The following is a 19,271-nucleotide window of genomic DNA, read 5'->3' on the forward strand; positions in this document are numbered from 1 at the left end:
GTGAGCTGAAATATTGCAAAGGTGTCTGTGTGATGACTTCAAGCAGTGACGTCACTTCCTTCAGCATCCTGCCGCAGACACATCGACCTCGCCTCTCTCTGCATCGCCTGCTGCTACAAACAAGCTCTGAGCCGATCAGCAACAGGACACGGACCAAGACCAAGACCAAGACCAAGACCAGGACCAGCACCAGGACCGGACCGGCAGAGCCGTCGAGCAGTCATGCCGGAATGTAGCAAAAGTCACGTGATCCTGCTGTCCTGCGGCAGCTTCAATCCCATCACCAAGGGACATGTTCATATGTTTGGTGAGTGTTTGGACTGGCACATTGTGACGTCTCGGTAAAAAAAAACAAACCATGATGCTGTCCTGGGGATGGTGCTGAAATGGACCGGTAGCAAAATCCTTCTGGAACGATCGTTAACGCGGTTTGTTTGGCTAGGCCTTAGTATACCGCGTCATTGTACATCCCCCGCCCTTTTCCGAAGTGTGGCGTAGCCTAGATAAAAATATGTCATTCAAACATGAACAGAAACGACACTGACGGGTTCATATTAACGACCCAAGCGTTTTGTAGTGTCTTTTTTTTAAATTTTGTTTACAAATAGATATAGCTAATGCTTGAAATTGCATTTTTATTACACCCTTCTGTTTTTGTGTTTGGACCTAGTACCTTTTGACTTGCGGGGTGTGTGTGTCTGCAGAGAAAGCAAGAGACTACCTGCATAAAACAGGACGTTTTATCGTGATTGGAGGGATCATTTCGCCAGTGCACGATTCCTATGGGAAACCTGTGAGTATTTTTCCTCATTGCTAACAAAAACACGCCAGGTCACATGACTAAGGAGCAATGGTTCCATGAAACCTGAGGCTGGCTGGAGGTTCTTGGAACATGAAGGCGGGTTAATGTCTGAATTTCACACATTGTGTTTGTGGGCAGGGTCTGGTGTCGAGCAGGCATCGTCTGACCATGTGTCAGCTGGCTGTGCAGTCCTCCGATTGGATCAGGTGAGTAATGTGACCTGTCTTGAAGTGGGCTGTTCTAAGTGCTTCCTGTGGCAGGGTGGACCCCTGGGAGTGTTACCAGGACACCTGGCAGACCACCTGTAGCGTTTTGGAACACCACCGAGACCTTATGAAGGCGAGTACCATCTGTTGAGTGGCCACATCCACAACAGTCCACCTTCATCACATGTTGTTGTTGTTGTCTTCAGAGAGTGACCGGCTGTATCTTGTCCAATGTCAACACACCGTCATCAACTCCTGTCATTGGTCAGCCACAAAACCAGGCTCCGCCTGTTTACCTGAACCACAATAACATGAAGCACATGCCTACTTCTGGTAAGTTCAAGCTGGTGGACGTGATGAATATGAAGATTAAGCCTGTTTGTGCGTGTCCCAGTTAAACTTTGGGGGAAGCTGAGCGAGAGTCTGGGGAAGGTTTGCTGCGTGCGTCCTCACATGGAACGTTTCACCTTCGTTGGTGAGTGCTGACACACAACGTCACTTCCGTTGTGTATATGTGTGTGTTTGATGGTCATGTGCTCTCTGTCAGATGAAAACGCCAACTTGGGGCCCGCCATGACGTATGAAGAGATCGGTGAGTTTGTCTTCTTTGTTGTCCTTCCTGTGTGTCTCAAGTAACCCCGCCTACTGTCCTTCCAGAACTCCGTATCTTGCTCCTGTGTGGCAGTGATCTCCTGGAATCTTTCTGCATCCCTGGCCTGTGGAAGGACAGTGATGTAAGCTCCCCATCCCCTCATCCTCTCACCTCCCCGTATAATCATAATTACAGGCTGTGTCTCAATTGGTGCACTTGCATACTTACACTTAGTCATTTGAGTGCATTCACGCTGAGAAGTATGGCAAAATGCAGTACACTGTCAGTACCAACATGTTGCACTCAAAATAGTGAGTGTGCAGTGATTGACACTTACCACACTCAGCAGTCGCCATCTTGGCTACATAGTGCAAGGCGAGGGACTAACTCAGGTGGTTGTAATTTACCATTAAAAAGGAAAGAAGGTAATCGGCATTTCCAGTTAGTGTACAACAACAGTAATGGCTGTGTGACAGCACTACCCACTCAAAATTTATGCATTCAGGATCAGTGTACACAGTGTACACAGTATAGTAATTGAAATGTACTGCAGTACAGTGGTTAGCGTCCCCCTCGATTAGCATCCTTTTCAGGTAACGTAGAAAATTTATGGCATCAATTTTGCCTCAGTTTGTGTACATTCTATGGATAGCATACAATATGGCGTGCGTCTTGTCGTGTTATTAATACACTGCGTGAGTCCATCTGTACTCTTAATATATTTATAATGACAAAATGTCTTTAATAGCATCGTATTAGCTTGCCACTACATGGAAAGAGGAACTGGGAGTCAGCTGTGTCGCCCGTTTGCCGTCATCAGCAGTTGGCTCCCAGAATGTTTTTATAGTTTTACAATTATAGTTCTACATGCATAAACAATTCTAAATGCATGTAAATGACGACTGAAAGGGATAAAGGAACAATTAAGGTTCATTTTACCTTTATTCTTGATGTGACCGTTTCCAAAGACACGATGTGGCAGCGAGATCAAGATTCAAGAGTTTTATTGTCATATGCATAGTAAAACAGGCAGTTATACTATGCAATGAAATTCTTATTCTGTTCATTCTCCCAAGAAAAGAAAGAAAACACAAGAAAAAGAATAAGAACATAAGAAACATAAATACCAATTAATTAAGAAACAATAACAGAAGAGACATTAATACAGATAAATAATACAAATAAATGAATAAATAAATAAGTAAATAAATAAAAGTGCTATGAGCGTGTGCGTGTGTTGCATGCGGCATGTGTGAGTGCTTCGTTGAGAAGCCTGATGGCCTGTGGGTAAAAGCTGTTTGCCAGTCTTGTGGTCCTGGACTTCCAACTCCTGTAGCGTCTGCCTGACGGTAGGAGTGTGAATAATGAGTGTTGTGGATGTGTGCGGTCCTTGATGAGGTTGTGTGCTAGTTTTATAAATGTCTTGCAGTGAGGGGAGGGCTGCCCCAACAATGTTCTGTGAGGTCTTGATCACCCGCTAGAGTGCCTTCCTATCACGTGTTGTACAGTTACCGTACCAAACAGTGATGGAGGCGGTAAGGACACTTTCGATGGTGCATCTGTAGAAGCAACTCAGGATTTTGGTGGACATGCCAAATTTCCTCAGTTTTCTCAGGAAGTACAGTCTCCTTTGGGACTTCTTCATAATTTGTTGGGTGTTGTGAGACCAGGTGAGGTCCTCGCTGATGTGTGTGCCGAGGAACTTGAAGGTTTTCACCCTCTCCACCTCAGTTTCATCAATAAACAGGGGTCTATGCGGCTCCTTTTCCCTTGGTCTTGGGTTGATGATCATCTCTTTAATCTTATCTGTATTGAGAAGGAGATTGTTATCATGACACCAAGCTATGAGGTCTGCCACCTCTCTTCTGTATGATGTTTCAACACCACCAGTGATCAGGCCGATGACTGTAGTGTCATCCGCAAATTTAATGATGCTGTGTTGTTCTGGGAGGCCACGCAATCGTAGGTGAAGAGCGTGTAGAGGAGCGGACTCAGCACACACCCCTGTGGGGTCCCAGTGCTCACAATTCTTGAGCTGGATGTGCGATTGTGGACTCTGACTGACTGGGGCCTGCCTTTTAGAAAGTCAAACACCCAGTTACAGAGGGAGGGTGACAGGCCAAGTGTGAGGAGCTTATTTGTGAGTTTGTGGGGGCTGACTGTGTTAAAAGCAGAGCTATAGTCTATAAATAGCATTCTGACATATGTGTCCTGGCCCTGTAGGTGAGAAAGGGCTGTGTGGATGGCAGTGTTGACTGCATCATCCGTGGACCGGTTCTGGCGATATGCAAACTGTAGAGGGTCCACAGTTGCCGCCGGGATGCTTTTTTTGATGTGGGTCATGACTATTCTTTCAAAGCACTTCATAACAATAGGAGTGAGTGCTATAGGGCGATAGTCATTTAAGCAGGTCACGTTGCTCTTCTTGAGTACGGGCACTATGGTGGTAGACTTAAAGCAGGTTGGTACAGATGCTTGTGCAAGCGACAGGTTAAATATGTCAGCAAGCACATCAGCTAGCTCTGATGAGCAAACCCGAAGCGCACGGCCTGAGATGTTGTCTGGGCCTGCTGCTTTTCGTGGGTTTGTTTTGTTCAGAACCCTGCGCACATCAGCTGATGTCACCATTAGAGGTGAGTCCTGTGTGCTCCCCAAGTCCAGCCATCCTCTCTGCTCATCAGGAGTTTGGGTGTCAAAGCGGGCATAGAACTCATTCAGCTCATCTGGAAGTGTGGTTTGGCTGGATGTGGCTACGCTACTCTGCTGTCGATAGTCTGTGATGTGCTGGAGCCCCGCCCACATGCGCCGAGGGTCTGAGGTGGAATAGTAGCCCTCAAGCTTCTGTCTGTACTGTCTTTTGGCCTCTCGTATGGACCTCCTCAGGTCATATCTGGCCTTTTTGTAGTCATCAGCGGTGCCCATGACAAATGCAGTCGAACGAGCACGTAGCTTAGCCCTTACATCACAGTTCATCCACTGTTTTTGATTAAGGTATTTTCTGTAGTACTTGGTGGTGGTAACAGTCTCCCTTGCATGTGCTAATGTGGCCAGTAACAGCAGACGCGTATTCATCCAAATCAACAGTACAATCTTCCCTCCCCGCTGCAGTTTTAAACACATCCCAGTTTGTGCAGCCAAAGCAGTCCTGAAGTACTTGATCAGTTTCTTCATTCCACACTTTAACTGCTGTACTTACAGGGGGAGCTTGTTTAAGAAGTTGTCTGTATGTTGGATAAAGGAATATGGAGACGTGGTCGGCCTTTCCAAAGTGGGGTCTTGGAACAGCCTTCAAAGCACCTTTCATGTTGCTGTAGACTTGGTCCAGGATGTTATTTTCCCTTGTGGGAAAGCTCACATGCTGGTAATATTTGGGGAGAACAGTCCTGAGGTTACAGTGGTTGAAATCGCCAGATATAATGAATACAGCGTCTGGGTGTTTGGTCTCGTGTTTATCAATGATGTCATGCAGGAGGCCTAGTGCGTTAGCGGTGTTAGCTCGTGATGGAATGTAAACAGCAGTTAAATACACAGCGCTAAACTCACGAGGCAAATAAAAAGGTCTGCATTTCACCATCAGCAGCTCAATGTCCTGAGAGCAGTGCTTTTCCATCGTCTGTACATCTGTGCACCACCGTTTGTTCACGTAAACACAGACGCCGCCACCTCTGTGTTTACCAGACGCTAAAGTCCGATCTCCCCGGTAAGCAGCAAATGTTTCCAACTGGATCGCAGAGTCCGGTAGATCCTCCGTCAGCCAGGTTTCTGTGAAGGTGAGTACACAGCATTCCCTGATCTCACGTTGAGCTGTAATCCTTGCTTTTAGTTCGTCCATCTTGTTTTCGAGGGAGCGGACGTTGGCTAGCAGCAGGCTTGGTAGCGGTGGCCTAGTCGCTCTAGCTTTTAGCCTAGCATGCAGGCCGGCCCGCTTGCCTCGTTTACGCCTCGGATGCTTTGCTCGCCGGGTATTCAGCTCAGCAGGCCCGCAGGCTGCTGCGTTCTCCCGGCGCAGAAGAAAGGCAAAGTCTGAGAGGCTAAATGAAAGTTCATGGTGAACCCTGACGATGTTCAAAAGTGTCTCTCTATTGTAATGTACTGCGTGAGTGTGTTGAATGTCCAAAATGAACAACAACAACAAAAAAAATTTAGCAATAATAGAAAAAAAACGGGAGAGTGTCACAGAGACGTCTTCCACGGAGATACCACCTATTATTGAATTCAATTGTGTTTCTCGTCTTCTTGATCAAACAGCTGGCATTTGCAACTTTCTTTGGCTTCAATTTGGGTTACTGCGGTGAGAGACACTATTGAATTCAAGAAATAACTCATGGTTAAACAGGAAGGTGGTGTCCATGTTGATCTCGCCAGCACATAAATGTTCATTTATCTTTTTCATTTATCATTTATGTATTTATATGCATTTTGACTTGTTTTATGCAAATACAACTAATTGCAAAACTAAAAAAAACGTGTTGCGTGGTAACATTTTTCGATTTCTGGAACGGATTAATTCGATTTACATTATTTCTTAAGGGAAAAATTGATTTGGTTAGCCTCCGTTTTGGTTAGAGTCAGACCTTCTGGAACAAATTAATGACGCTAACCAAGGTTCCACTGTACAGTATTCCATTTGCGACACAGCCGCAGTGTTCTTGTTGAAACCACAGTATGACATCTATCTGCCGGTTTTCATGTGCCCTCAGATGGAGGTAATCGTGGGCGATTTTGGGATAGTGGTGGTTCCTCGTGACGGCGCCGACACAGAGAGGATCATGAACCATTCGTCCGTTCTCCGCAAGCACAAGGTCCTGTCAGAACATGACCAAGTCTGTCGTGGTCTTTCCCCGCGCTGACCTTTTCCCCCTCTCGTTTGCAGGACAACATCATGGTGGTGAAGGATGCCACCAACCATCCCATGGCTGTCGTAAGCTCCACCAAGAGCAGGTGAGTGCCATCACTTTCTGCTGATGTCACGGCAGTATCCTGTCTTCATGTGAAATGCATTGTGGGTAAAACGGTCCCTTTGTGTTGTGCCGCCGTGCCTCCACAGACTGGCCCTGCAGCACGGTGACGGCCATGTTGTGGACTACCTGAACCAGCCGGTCATCGACTACATCCTGCAGACTCAGCTGTACATCAAGGCCTCGGGATAAACCTTTGGGTCATGTGACTCTGCCATCGGGGTGGGGGGTGGGTGGGGTGTGAGGGTCACTTCACTTTCTGTTTTTTATCAAGTCAGTGGATGCATGCAACACGCTCGCCAACGTGACAGCAGTCCAGTATCCTCTTCCCATGTTTATGTTGACATACATTAGCTTGTTAGCCTCATGGCTAACGCAACGCGACAGTAGCTGTTGTTCAGGTGATGCACAATAGCCCCCCAGTGGATAACAGTGTAACTGTTGAGTCCATAAAAAGTGGAACATGAATATTTTGACCACTTAACATCGATTACCGGTATTTTTGACGTGGAGACATATAGGACCCAGAGAATCAGCTTTTTCCAAAATAAAAGTGCAATGGTGTTTGTTGTCAGTGGTGTGCATGCTCAGACACTTTTTTGCTTTTGGTTCTGCTTCTGGCATGGATCTTTGTAGATGACACTTGCAAGAATAAAATACAACACTGTCTCTGTCAAATATGTGTGTTCCAATGAACTTTCTACCCGGTGTTTATTTGTTACGTTCCAATTGTTAGCTTACGTTACAAATTAAATATTGATTGATCTGTTAATAAGTTGGCAGAAGCGACAAAGTTGTATGTACACATTATTATATAAATAGAAAAATACGAAAATGTGCACACAGCTGCTGATGTCCACTAATGCGCACTAACACTGGAAGCTGGATTGTGACTTCCTGTTGTCATACAAAGAGAAAAGTCCATTGCCAAGCGGACACAAAATCGCCTCTCTCACTGGAGCTCTCTTAGGGAGCCATTGTAGCAGCCATTGGGGATGGCTTTCAGGATGTCCTCCAGGTTGGTGATGTCTGCTAAGATGGCATCGATGTCCCGACTAATAGCGTTCAGCTGGCGGCGCCGAGCTGCCTCCTGAACCTCAACTTCTCTCAGCTCCGGCCTCAGATGTGTCTCCACGTTGTTGTGGAAGATGGCCAGTGAGTCCTCCAGCTGCTGAAGACGCTGCAGGTCCAGCGTGCCCGGCTGGTCTGCAGACAAGAAGAAAAGATGAGAGGTCACCATCAGGGAGGACCGTACAGCAGGTGTTGCATGTCATACTGATGTTGGCCAGCATGTTGTTGATGTCTTGCAGTGTTCTTCCTGCAGCATCTCTTGCCCGTTTGGCGTTCATCCAGGCCGTGTCGGCTCCAAAAGCAGCCTGCATATCAAAGGTGTCCACCATGTCACCTTTCTAGATGTTGTCTTGTCAGTCACAGTTGACCTCTCACCTCATCTGCCTCCGCCACCTGTCTTCTGGTGTGGTGTAGCCTGCCTTTAAGGTCTGTAGTGAAATCACCGGCTTGCGTGTGCAGCTCTTTGGCACCCTCGTGCAATTTGGTGGCATTATTTATAAGGCTGTGAGGCAGCAATGGCCCCAACGTTCCCTGACGAGTCAAACATGAGTTGGCACAGAGCAACTGGGACTTTTTGCTAAGCAAGGCTAACACATATTGCTAAGTTAGGCAAGCGCATCATGCTGCACCTCCAGACCCGGGATCAGGTTCTCCAGCAGGTTGATGGACTCCATCACACCGTTGGAGTCTTCTGACACGCCCTCCAGCAATGCTAGCGTCTCTGCGTTGTTTTTGTCGGCTTTCTGGATGGTCGCATCAATGACAGGAAATCGCTTGATGGCGCTGTCTACCAGTGCTTTGTTGGTGGCAATCTGTTGGTCGAAGCCTGAGAATGTAGAGGCAGGAAGACGCTCAGTTGCCGCTGTAGCGCCTTTACATGTTTGTGACCTTCAGTTCACCTCTTAGAGTGTTGAGTGCGGCATCCAGCTTGTCAGTGTTGCTGCTGATGCGTTGCAGCGCCCCCTCAGTGTCAGCCTTGGCGGCGTTCACTCTGTTTATCAGCGTGTCCACATCCTGTCAGGGGTCACATGAAAACTCATGAGACACCTGACCTGTTGCTGACATATACCTTCTGGAGGTCAGAGTACCAACCTGCTGAGCACTTCTGCCTTGTGCCAAGAGATCCTGTGTGGCAACTTTGTCTCGGTGCACATCATCCTGAAACACCTCAAAATCTGCTGTGTTCCCGTCCACCGCCTCTCTCAGAAAATCTAACTTGGCAGCCATGGTGTCTGTCCCCTCCTGAGCAGGATGGGAAGTCAAGGTGATGTTACAAGAATGTTTGCTAACATCTAGGCGGCAGCGTTACCTTCAGATCGGATGGGATGTCTCTCTCCATCCTGGCAATGTCTTCCACCATGCCGTCCGCCAAGTTTCTCTCGTCTGTGGCCTCGTGACTCACATGGGCCGCTAGATTCTCTAAGCTCTTTGTCTGGGCTGCCATGTTGTCGTACCTGAGCATGCACACACAGTGTCAAAACGCCCGCATGGAAGGAAGATGGAGGACACTACTGGACAGTTGAATGACTTACGCGTTTTTCACGTCTCCAATCAGCTCTTTCACTTTGTTCTCCTTGTTCACCAGCGTCCGCACCAGCGCCAGACCTTTCTGGGCATCACTCAGAGCTTCGCTGGCGCTCCGATCCACCGCACCCGCCTTTGTCTGATGTCTGACAGAGCCAGACGTTTGGATATTTACCATAAATATCACTACCTTTAAAATACTACTTTTACACTATATTTACTGAATTTACTTATTATATTGACGCTACTATAGTCACTACCTTGACACAATATTTACTACATTTAAAACTATATTTACTCCACTGTCACTACTATTTTTATGACATTTAAACTATATTTACTCCATTGTCACCACTACAGGGTCAGGCAAAATGATCTGACACATTTGTAGGTTAAATAAAAGGCAAATAAAATAAAGAAACAAAAAAGTGTTTTTGTTTTCGAAAAGTACATTTTTTTTTATATAATGCCATTTTGCTTTGTTTCTTTATAATGACATTGTTTTTCGTTTCTTTTTCAGTTGCTGCCATGAATTGGACTGGTGAGCATCGTGCTTTTATTACAGAAACGTTTATCAAAACAAACGAATCTGTAACTGCAGCACAGCGAGTATTCTGTTTACACTTCAATCTTGGTAGACATGATACCGTACCAGCTCGAAACACGATCTTGTTATGGGTTACCAACTTCAGAGCTACTGTATCTGCATTGAGTGTGTGGACAATAATGGATCCCATTTGACTGATTTCATTTTTAAAACATAATGAAACAGAATGGCATTATATGCACTTTTCAAAAATAAAAACACTTTCTTGTTTCTTTACTTTATTTGCCTTTTATTTAACCTGCAAATGTGTCAGATCATTTTGCCTGACCCTGTATATTTACTACATTGACATATTTACTACATCAGTCCATCCATTTTCTATACTGCTTTTCTGCATGTATTGGTATGGGTATGCTGGAGCCTTATATTTACTACATTGACACTACTAAATTTATTACACTGACGCTATATTTACAGTATATTATCTAAGTATATAAATGCATTGTACTTAGGTCTGGTATACGCACTTATCAGCCAAGCTAGAAGCTGTCTTCGCCAACGCAGTCCAAACATTTGGACCCAGCGAGGCATCTCCCACTGCAACCTCCTGTGAGAAGGACAAAAGATTCATCATGAAAATCCTCTTCTTCGTCACTTGACACATGTCAGATCACCTAATACCAACAGACTGTAAGAGCACTTACAAACGATCGAAGGTCTGCCTTGGCCTGGTCCAATTTGCCTTTCATGTCATCCATTAAATTCCTAAGCTGAGCTACTTTGGCCACATAGGTCTGTTGCCGTTGTTTGATGTCGCCGGTTGCGTCAGCCATATTCTGGACGTCTTGCTCCTCAGACAGTTGTGCTCTGCCGATGGAGGACAGATTTTCCTGCACCCGCTTGTCCATGTCTGTTGGACAGCAGAGCATTTCAAACGTCACACAAACGCTTCTGTATACGTATATGTTTTCCTTTGGCCTAGTTGTAAATGCACGATGTCACACCTGTTAGCCGCTTGGCATCGCCCTCCAGGTCTTTGACCAGTGCCTCTGCGGCACTCAGCACGGCCAATATGTTGGCATTGTTGGTGGGTTTGAAGCCACTGCCCATCTGCGAGTTCAGCGCCTCCAGCTGCTGCAGTTTGATGGCAAACTCCTCCACCTAAGAAGAACAGCATGTTGAGGACGCCCCCAGTTAGGGATGGGTACCTTTTCACATTTGACTGATACGGTACCGATAGCCAGTACCTGTGAATCGATACTGGTACTCCACAGTACCAATTTTCCGTACTTTTGTGTGTGTTTATGTGGTAATAAATGTTCATTTACTATTTTTATTTATTTATTTTTCAATATAAGATATTTACCGCGCCTCTCGCCCAAAGTCAGCTGGGATAGGCTCCACCATACCGCTGTGACCCTAATCAGGATAAGCGGCATAGAAAACGGATGGATGGATGGATGGATGGATGGATGGATGGATAGATGGATGGATGGATGGATGGATGGATGGATGGATTGATGGATATTAGGCATGTCCGATATTGGCTTTTTTGCTGATAACCGATATGCCGATATTGTCCAACTCTCAATTTCTGATTCGGATTTCAACCAATACTGATATATGTAACATCACATATCTTTTTCTTGAGTAAAATGTTTCTAAAGTAACTATAATCTTAAATGAGTACAGCTACTCCACCCATCTCTGAGATAATTCATGTATTACATATTTTATATAAGAATACATTTGTGTTTCTTGCGCCTTGATTTATGTTATTTTTGGAAAGATTTAATTTATTTTTAGTGAAAGAGGTATTGTTTAAAATACATGAATTTGCTGATTATTATTTTGATTTATAACTTTCATGTTCTTATTTTCTATTCTTATTTTATTGCATTAAGGCTACTCAATGGGATCAATAAGGTTCTAATCTGAGAAGATGGAATACATTGTTTTTGGTGCCAAACTGTTTCCCAAGTACATTAGTGCTTGTGTGAATGTATAAACTAGAGGCATTAACTTAAATTTCTTTGTAGAAAGGTGCTTTATGAAAGTAAGTACATTTATTTGTATTCACTCACAGTGCAGCCTTGCCACATCCAATATGGCGGCGGTGTTGACGTAAGCCTCAGCACTCGATGCTACGTCTACGTATATGGTTTTGACTACAGCACTTCCTGTTTTCTAGCGTGCTTTGCTGTACTGTTGTTGTAAATGGCTGCTAAGTTACACGTTTAGGGCTCACGTAGCTGTTGATTATTCAGCTCTTTCTTTAAAAACACCGTGAGTAAGAATGGTGTGTGGAAAGATAAACCCCTCCACCCTCCAATCCCTCCGATCTCATTGGAGCTGGTAAGTTTCCTGTGAGCTCTGGTATTACTCTGCTTGCTAAATTAATACAGTCAAACTTGTCTATAGCGGCCACTAGAGGGGGAATGCAAAAGTGGCCGCTAAAGACAGGTGGCCTCTATAGACAGGTTGACGTCCAATTTGAATGTTGGCCAGTAGAGGGGGAAAAAAGAAAAATTTATGTTGACCAGTAGAGGGTACTGTGGGACTGCGGATAAAAGTTGTACAGCACTACTAGGCTTGTTATTTATCCACGACCCACAGAACAAAGCTGTGCTAATAATCTTAAGCTAGTAGTCTTAAGCTTGTTTTTAATATTTTAGTTTTTATACAGCAGAGTGTCATTACAGCTTTAGTTCATCAGGAAGTGACGGGAAGTGACGGTGGGCGTCCCGAGCAGGAGAGCGAGGCTCAGTGCAAGCTGTGAGTTTCGAGAGAGTTGGGAAGTGTGTTTATGTTGGCGTGGATGTAAAGTCCTGCAGTGTTCTCCGCTGCTAATAAAGCAATTAAAGTGCAACGGCGACGTGAGTCTCTCTTTCCCCACAACAAGGGGCATTACAGTACTGACCAGTGCACATTGTCTCACACCAGGAAATAAATGTCACTTGTTACAGGAATTGCCTGGACAGCTATGTAGTGGGGCTTGTTCAACCTTTGCCTTGTGGGCAAGCAGGAAGGAGAGATTGGAGGCGTGTGTGTTCTGAGCTGCTCTCTGGTGGCCACGTTCAATACATAAAGTTGGCAGAAGCAACAGGAGAAGTTTCCTTCTTTGCTGGAGTCAGGTCGCTCTTACTACGGTTCGGAGCTGAATAACACTGACAAGTTAAGCGAACGGCAAAAAAGACGTCTTTTTTTGTGTCAAATACAGAAGATGATGACTTTGACGGATTTGTGGATGAGGATTGATCAAAAATAACGTGAGTAAATTCTAAAATACTTCAATTAAGTACAACCGAACTCAGTTTTGCTCCCGCTGTTTTTTAAAAACATATGCTAGCATGGTTTTAGTGTGCAGGCAGTATAGTATTGTATTGTAGCGTCGCTGGGAGCGCGTCCTGTTCCCAGCCTACTTTGCAGTAATGTTTTGGTGCTAATGCTCAAAGTTACATGTTTGACCAGGAAATAGCAAGCTCAAAAGAAGACGGCTTTTTTATGTGGAACAACTGACAGTTTGTGTGGATCTTGTGAATGATTGTGACTGAGCTAGGACTCAGTAATTAACGTCTACACATGACGGCTTCATTGATTGAAAACCGAAACTTTTTCGTGCATGAATCTTCTACTTGAATCGGTAATTTGGCCGCGATATGTGGTCAGATATTGACCAAGGGAGACAAAATGGGTGGCCGCTGGCCGCGTTAGACAGGTGACTGCTATACACAGGGTCTATAACATGTAAATTTGCTGCGGGGGATTTTTCAGTGGCTGCTATAGGCATGTGGCCGTTCTATAAAGGTGGCCGCTAAGACAGGTTTGACTGTAGTTACTTCTTCCTCCCAGGTTTGTGAGTGACACTGTATTAACTACATAATTCAATGATGTTGACGTTGCAATTCTGCGACGGCTTACAAAATGATACCGATGTTGGCTGATAGCACATTTTTATGTCAATATCTGGCCGATAATTAAAGGACAACGTTATTAAAAGGTATAACTAAAAAAATGTATGGTCTCAATAAGTTAGTTACTTTCCGTTATTACCTCAAATGACTCAAGTATCAAAAGTATCAATATTTTGATTTGAGAATCAATTTTAGAGCCTGACGATCTGCTAACAGAGGTATCAATATTTCTGTATCGATCCGCACATATAGTGGTTAGCTACATGCTACTAGTTGTGAAGCTGTCGGTCGGATAATATAACTTTCTACAGCTCTTTCAGGTCATGTTTTAATTAGGGCAGTCAAATTATTACAAATTCACGGTTTTCAAATGAATTAATTATGATGAAGCACCATGTCACACTATGTTACCTTATATTACGTTATCATATTATCATATTACCTTATCATTTTCCTATGGATTTTAAAATAGCAAAGAGTACATTTGGAATACAGAAAATGAACAAATGTATTGCAATTGATGTGAAATGGGTGGGAGGTAGGATTAAATAAGCTTTGCTTCTTCCTACTCCTTTTTGGACATATAGAACCGTAAATTGTACTATGTGATGTATTCCAATGTAACTTGTATGCATGCAGAAATTTAAACTATTACCATTATCATGTCTGAAATATGCCCATTTTTACTGTATTTTATTGAAAGAAAGATAAATGACAGGGCAGGATTATATGTATTTGTATGTATTAACAGCGCCAAATTAACTTAAAATTTAAATCAAGTTAAGAGATGGCACACTTACCTAACTCTGGTTTCTTTAACAGCTGAATATTTGAATCAGACTTTAATTGTGTTGTTATCAGCAATGAGGAGTTGCGTTCAAAGACACCACGTCATGACTTCACATTTTGAGTACATTTTCTGGGATTTCCAAGCACACTTAAATTCAACAAATTGTACTAGCATTAAGAGTTACAAAGTGAGTGATAACCATATCCACTTGTTGATTTTCATTGCATTTCTGTTTATTTAGACCATCCGTAGACGCACAATAAAGATTTTGTTGTAATGTTCGGAGTGTCCATGAACGCATCTTGCACTGTGTCTTGTGATTGTTTGGAGTTGGAGATACATATACTGCTCAAAAAAATTAGAGGAACACTTCAAAAACACATCAGATCTAAACTGCGGGGGAAATGATCTTGAATATCTTTCCTGATAATAATTGGGTGATGTATTAGTAACAAAATGATGCCACATAATTTGATAGAAATGAAAATGATCACCCTAAAGAGGGGGAAATCAAAGACACCCCAAAAATGAAAGTGAAAAAATGATGCAGCAGACTGGTCCATTTTGCTAAAATGTAATTTTAGCAACTCCAAATGATTCTCAGTAGTTTGTGTGGCCCCCACGTGCTTGTACGCATGCCTGACAACATCGGGGCATGCTCCTAATGAGACTACGGATGGTGTCCTAATCATTTTGAGTTGCTACAATGACATTTTAGTAAAATGGACCAGTCTGCTGCATCATTTCTTCACTTTCATTTTTGGGGTGTCTTTGATTTCCCCCCTCTATAGGGTGATCATTTTCATTTCTATCAAATTATGTGGAATCATTTTGTTACTAATACATCACCCACTTATTATCAGGAAAGATATTCAAGATCATTTTTCCCCAGTTTAGATCTGATATGTTTTCCAAGTGTTCCTCAAATTTTTTTGAGGATTTTTTATATATTTTATATATATATATATATAAAATCTCTACCCCCAGCAGGGGGAAGGTGATCAATCTGACGCAATCTCTCACCTTGGCTCTGGCCGAGTTGAAACAAATGGGACACTCGCGAGATGTCTGACACTTTGACCCCTCAAATCCCGGCTTGCAGCGACAACGGCCATCATTGTCACACTGTGCTGACTCTGAGCCTCGAAGGTCGCAGTTGCACGCTGCAGAGCCAACACGCAGCAAATGTTAGCATCATCTTTTAGTGTGAATGCCTCATTCTTTCACATTTCTCAAACCATACCATAACATTCAGCACATTCAGGACATTCCCTTTTTTTCCTGAAATTCCACATTTTCCGTAACACAAATTCTTAAGGAATTTTTGCTATATCCACATTTCTTAACTGATTCTATTACATCATGAAAATATTCAGCTCATTCTAGACATCCAGGCTATCTAATTTCCACGTTTAAAAAATTCCATGTTTGCCACATTTTGACACATTTTTTGGCGCCAACTCACATCTGCAGGCGTCAGCCACTCTGCGGTGATAGAATCCCGGCAAGCAGACGTCACACTGCCGTCCCATGGTGTTGTTGACACACTTGAGACATTCGCCACTCGTGCGCTCGCAGCTTCCCGCCACTCTGACGTCAATGTGGCCGTTACATTCGCATGGTCGGCATCCTCGGCGCTCTCCAGCGCTCCCCGCAGGTGCACCATAAAACCCCTCCTGACACTCATCACAGTGAACACCTAAACATACACAGAGACAAACCTTGTTAGTTGCGTGAATATTGCGCCCCCAGATGGTTGGGATACAGAGGATTTCGGATTAACCTGTAGTTCCAGGTGGACAGAAGTGACATTGAGGTTGTGCTGATCCAGCAACCAATGAGCACAACGCTCCGTCAGGACAGGGACACTTGATGCAGGCTCGGGTCCAGAAGTCCCAATAGAACCCATCCGAGCAGCTCTGCGTCTCATCGGCCGGGTAACAGTCGCCCGTGTGTGGGTCGCAGTCGCCTCCTCTGCAGCTGCAGGGCTCACATGGGCTGAAGGCACCATCCATCGCCTTTCGGCGCTTGAAACCTGCTGAGCATTGTTCGCAAAAGTCGCCGTCGTATCCCTGCGGACAGACACAAACCTGGACCCAGCCAGCCAGAGTTCCTTCCCCTCGCCTTGCCGACACCAGCTTCACGTTGTCAAGGTAACCTCGTCCTAGAGACAAGCAACAGTTCATCTGACAACAAACGACCACTTGATGGGTACCACCCGGTCCAGGCTGGATAAACATAGGCTGTAACTCTCACCTCTGTTTCCAAAGGTGGCCCGTATCTTGATGGCGCTGAGGTTCTGGAGGAGTGTTTGGAACTGGAGGCGGGAGAGCTGGGGGCGCCACCTGCTTCCGGGCTTCTCATCCAGTCTGAAGTGACATGAGAAACCTCAGTGGTTTATCTTTGTTCACACGTGAAGGTCCAAAACAAGGTCAACAGGGTCTGATAATATGCTGATTGGTCATTTTGATCCCTGCCTCGATGGTAGACGATATTATTCTCAATTTACTTTCCAGATGGCCCAAAGGTTCTGACCTACATCAGGGAGTCATGAGGTTCAGATCATATTATTTTATGTCATGTACACCATTAGTCCAGTCCCAGTTAAGTTAAACCAGGTTAAACCAGATTCTGGTTTTGGCAGCAGACTCAGCTCCAAAGAGCCACGAGTCATGCAGCTAACAATGTGAGAGCAGCAGATTCCTGGTTTGTTTCTACTTGCTGGAGTGCCAGGAATGTTCGCTCACAACACCTTCATGTGGCAGCGAGAACCTGACCGAGTGGGTGGAGCTCTGACCTGAAAGTGTAGTTGATTTTCTGTCCGCAGGGAACCTCTGATCGCAGGTCGCCCAGTGAGGCGGACACTCTCAGACCGGAACCTTCCAGAATTACATCATTGATGGATGGGTGTGGAATGCCGCGGTCCAGACGCAACGAGAAAGACAAGTTCTGGCCGTAACTTAGCAACCTGTTGCCCAAGTAAGAGGCTGGAGGAGAAAAACAAGACTGGGGTCAAAAGGAGAGACGGAAGTGGGATGAAGGTGGATGTTGTTCGCACCTGGTGCATACAGGAAGACTGGCAGGCTGTTTCTGGAGATGACCTCCACATCCTGGTGCTTTGGGGACCAGCGGTAGTGGACATCTGCCGGGGTGAGGTTGTGTGAAGTCGCCACTCTCCAACCTTCTGGTCCTGAAAACACAAATATGTCACAACCACCTTTCCTGTGGGCTTTTATTGTGACAGGGAAATCAAGAAACAAAGGTTGCGAAGGTGAAAGATTACCATGGGCAAAGGTGGAGGTGATGTTGTGGACTGTGTAGGCGGCCTGAGGAGAACATTGGTTGCTGTGACCATAGCAGAAACACAACGGAGCACCAGAATCTTCCCTGGGTCGGCGCCTGGAATCAACATGGAACAGGAAGTTCAGTGAAAGAAAGGTCCTGGTCAAACGTCCCCAAGGAAGTTATTTTTTCAACCTAGGTAAGCAGCCGTTATGTCCGATTGGTCCATTTGAGCAGCGGTCGCACTTTTCTCCAGTGATGCCTTCTCTGCAGGTACATTGTCCCCTGTGGTCACACATGGTACCAACAGAACCTAGGGGAACAGAGGCACGTTAATGCCTTATCTGTCATGCGTTCATGTAAGTCAGTTAAGTTGTATGTGGGGGTTTCACCTGCGGCATGGCAGCCACATGGTATGCAACTCTGTGACGCCCCCTGTTGGTAGAAGCCGTCTTTGCAACGCTCGCAGCGACGGCCTTCGCTGTTCCCCTCACAGTCGATGCAACGCAGGCCCAGCTCATCCCGCAGACACCACCCAGATCGGCCACTGCACATGCAACGGACCTCTGCTGGAGAAATAGAACATAAACATGTCCATGATGGCCTCTTTCTGGTCCCTATCAAGAAACCCATGTGACACCGTGGGACAACAACTGGCAGACTCGGTCCAAAGTGCAGACCTGTCGTTAAGTTCAAGGAGCGTCTGTTTGCCACAGCCCTGGGGCAAAGTTCACGTATGTTAAGAAAAGATGTCATGTGACTATAAAGATGCTACCAGTGGTGCATTCAAGACATTCAAGACGACAGCATAAATGTCACAAAGTCAAACATCTCCTACTCCTACACACAGTTAGCTTGACCCTCGGTCGCAGTAACAGGTAACATGACTTACTGTCGGTCGCCATGACAATGCAAAATTCAAAGAAAAGTGTGCAGAGTGACATCCAGTTGGCCCTCATGTTGTCCTCTCATCGCACGCCAATCCAAAATCCTGGTTATTCTCCCGCAGTCGACTTTTAACTGGAGTGCTGCTGCACGTCTGGACACGCCGCGTATACTCACACATGAGTGTGTGCTGGGCGTTGTTCTGGATGATTCCGCCACATTCGTCACACCAAGATGTCTGCATGTGTTCACCACGCGTTCAAGTGCATGTGCCCTTCATGGACATGGACATGGACATGAGTGTAGCATGTCCACCAGCACGCCCTGCTTTACAAGAAGTTACATTACATTGAAACATTCTCACAAGGAGTGTGCATGTGTTACACGCATACATACTGTACATATCATCCTGCCACACACACACACACACACACACACACGCACACACACACACAGACAGACGCTTACTCAGACTTACTCATGCGTACACACTCTAACACACACATTCTCTGTTTCCACAAGCCTAAAGAACATGGGCACACCCAACTTGGTTACTGTGCCAACACACACACATACACACAGGTATTCAGCTGATGTGTTGAGTTGGAAACAATGTTGTTAGCGCCATCTGCAGATTAAAGCGTGGTAAGGCAGTAAGGACACCTGTGTTTGCGTCAGTATTACCCCCTAGTTATGATGG

General features: G+C 45.1%; 2 protein-coding genes across 2 annotated transcripts; one reads left to right on the forward strand and one right to left on the reverse strand.

The window, feature by feature from the left end:
- The first annotated feature begins 37 nt into the window (after positions 1-37).
- On the forward strand, positions 38-7,236 carry nmnat2 (nicotinamide nucleotide adenylyltransferase 2). Its single transcript, XM_054767857.1, has 11 exons — positions 38-307; positions 705-793; positions 941-1,008; positions 1,063-1,141; positions 1,215-1,341; positions 1,403-1,483; positions 1,556-1,600; positions 1,666-1,742; positions 6,301-6,402; positions 6,474-6,541; positions 6,648-7,236. Exons 1-11 carry the CDS (start codon positions 223-225, stop codon positions 6,748-6,750), a joined length of 924 nt encoding a protein of 307 aa, XP_054623832.1. The 5' UTR covers positions 38-222; the 3' UTR covers positions 6,751-7,236.
- Positions 7,226-18,742, reverse strand: lamc2 (laminin, gamma 2). Its single transcript, XM_054767846.1, has 21 exons — positions 18,579-18,742; positions 18,079-18,255; positions 17,882-17,999; positions 17,688-17,803; positions 17,463-17,594; positions 17,202-17,391; positions 16,661-16,773; positions 16,188-16,568; positions 15,870-16,103; positions 15,428-15,567; positions 10,705-10,861; positions 10,405-10,610; positions 10,228-10,307; positions 9,162-9,299; positions 8,939-9,083; positions 8,722-8,871; positions 8,529-8,643; positions 8,259-8,455; positions 8,005-8,160; positions 7,835-7,934; positions 7,226-7,764 (listed from the first exon to the last, which is right to left on the reverse strand). Exons 1-21 carry the CDS (start codon positions 18,643-18,645, stop codon positions 7,511-7,513), a joined length of 3,366 nt encoding a protein of 1,121 aa, XP_054623821.1. The 5' UTR covers positions 18,646-18,742; the 3' UTR covers positions 7,226-7,510.
- Positions 18,743-19,271: the final 529 nt, after the last annotated feature.

Source organism: Dunckerocampus dactyliophorus, chromosome 2 (assembly GCF_027744805.1).
Source record: "Dunckerocampus dactyliophorus isolate RoL2022-P2 chromosome 2, RoL_Ddac_1.1, whole genome shotgun sequence".
Classification (NCBI taxonomy): Eukaryota; Metazoa; Chordata; class Actinopteri; order Syngnathiformes; family Syngnathidae; genus Dunckerocampus; species Dunckerocampus dactyliophorus.

Excerpts from the sequence above, each read along its gene's own strand:
- lamc2 (XM_054767846.1), bottom strand. The coding sequence starts at position 18,645 with ATGAGGGCCAACTGGATGTCACTCTGCACACTTTTCTTTGAATTTTGC. Across the intron at positions 16,569-16,660 it reads GGCCACCTTTGGAAACAGAG|GACGAGGTTACCTTGACAAC; the intron begins GTGAGAGTTACA and ends GCTTGTCTCTAG. Across the intron at positions 8,456-8,528 it reads CGCACTCAACACTCTAAGAG|GCTTCGACCAACAGATTGCC; the intron begins GTGAACTGAAGG and ends CTACATTCTCAG.
- nmnat2 (XM_054767857.1), top strand. The coding sequence starts at position 223 with ATGCCGGAATGTAGCAAAAGTCACGTGATCCTGCTGTCCTGCGGCAGC. Across the intron at positions 308-704 it reads GGGACATGTTCATATGTTTG|AGAAAGCAAGAGACTACCTG; the intron begins GTGAGTGTTTGG and ends GTGTGTCTGCAG. Across the intron at positions 1,601-1,665 it reads CATGACGTATGAAGAGATCG|AACTCCGTATCTTGCTCCTG; the intron begins GTGAGTTTGTCT and ends CTGTCCTTCCAG.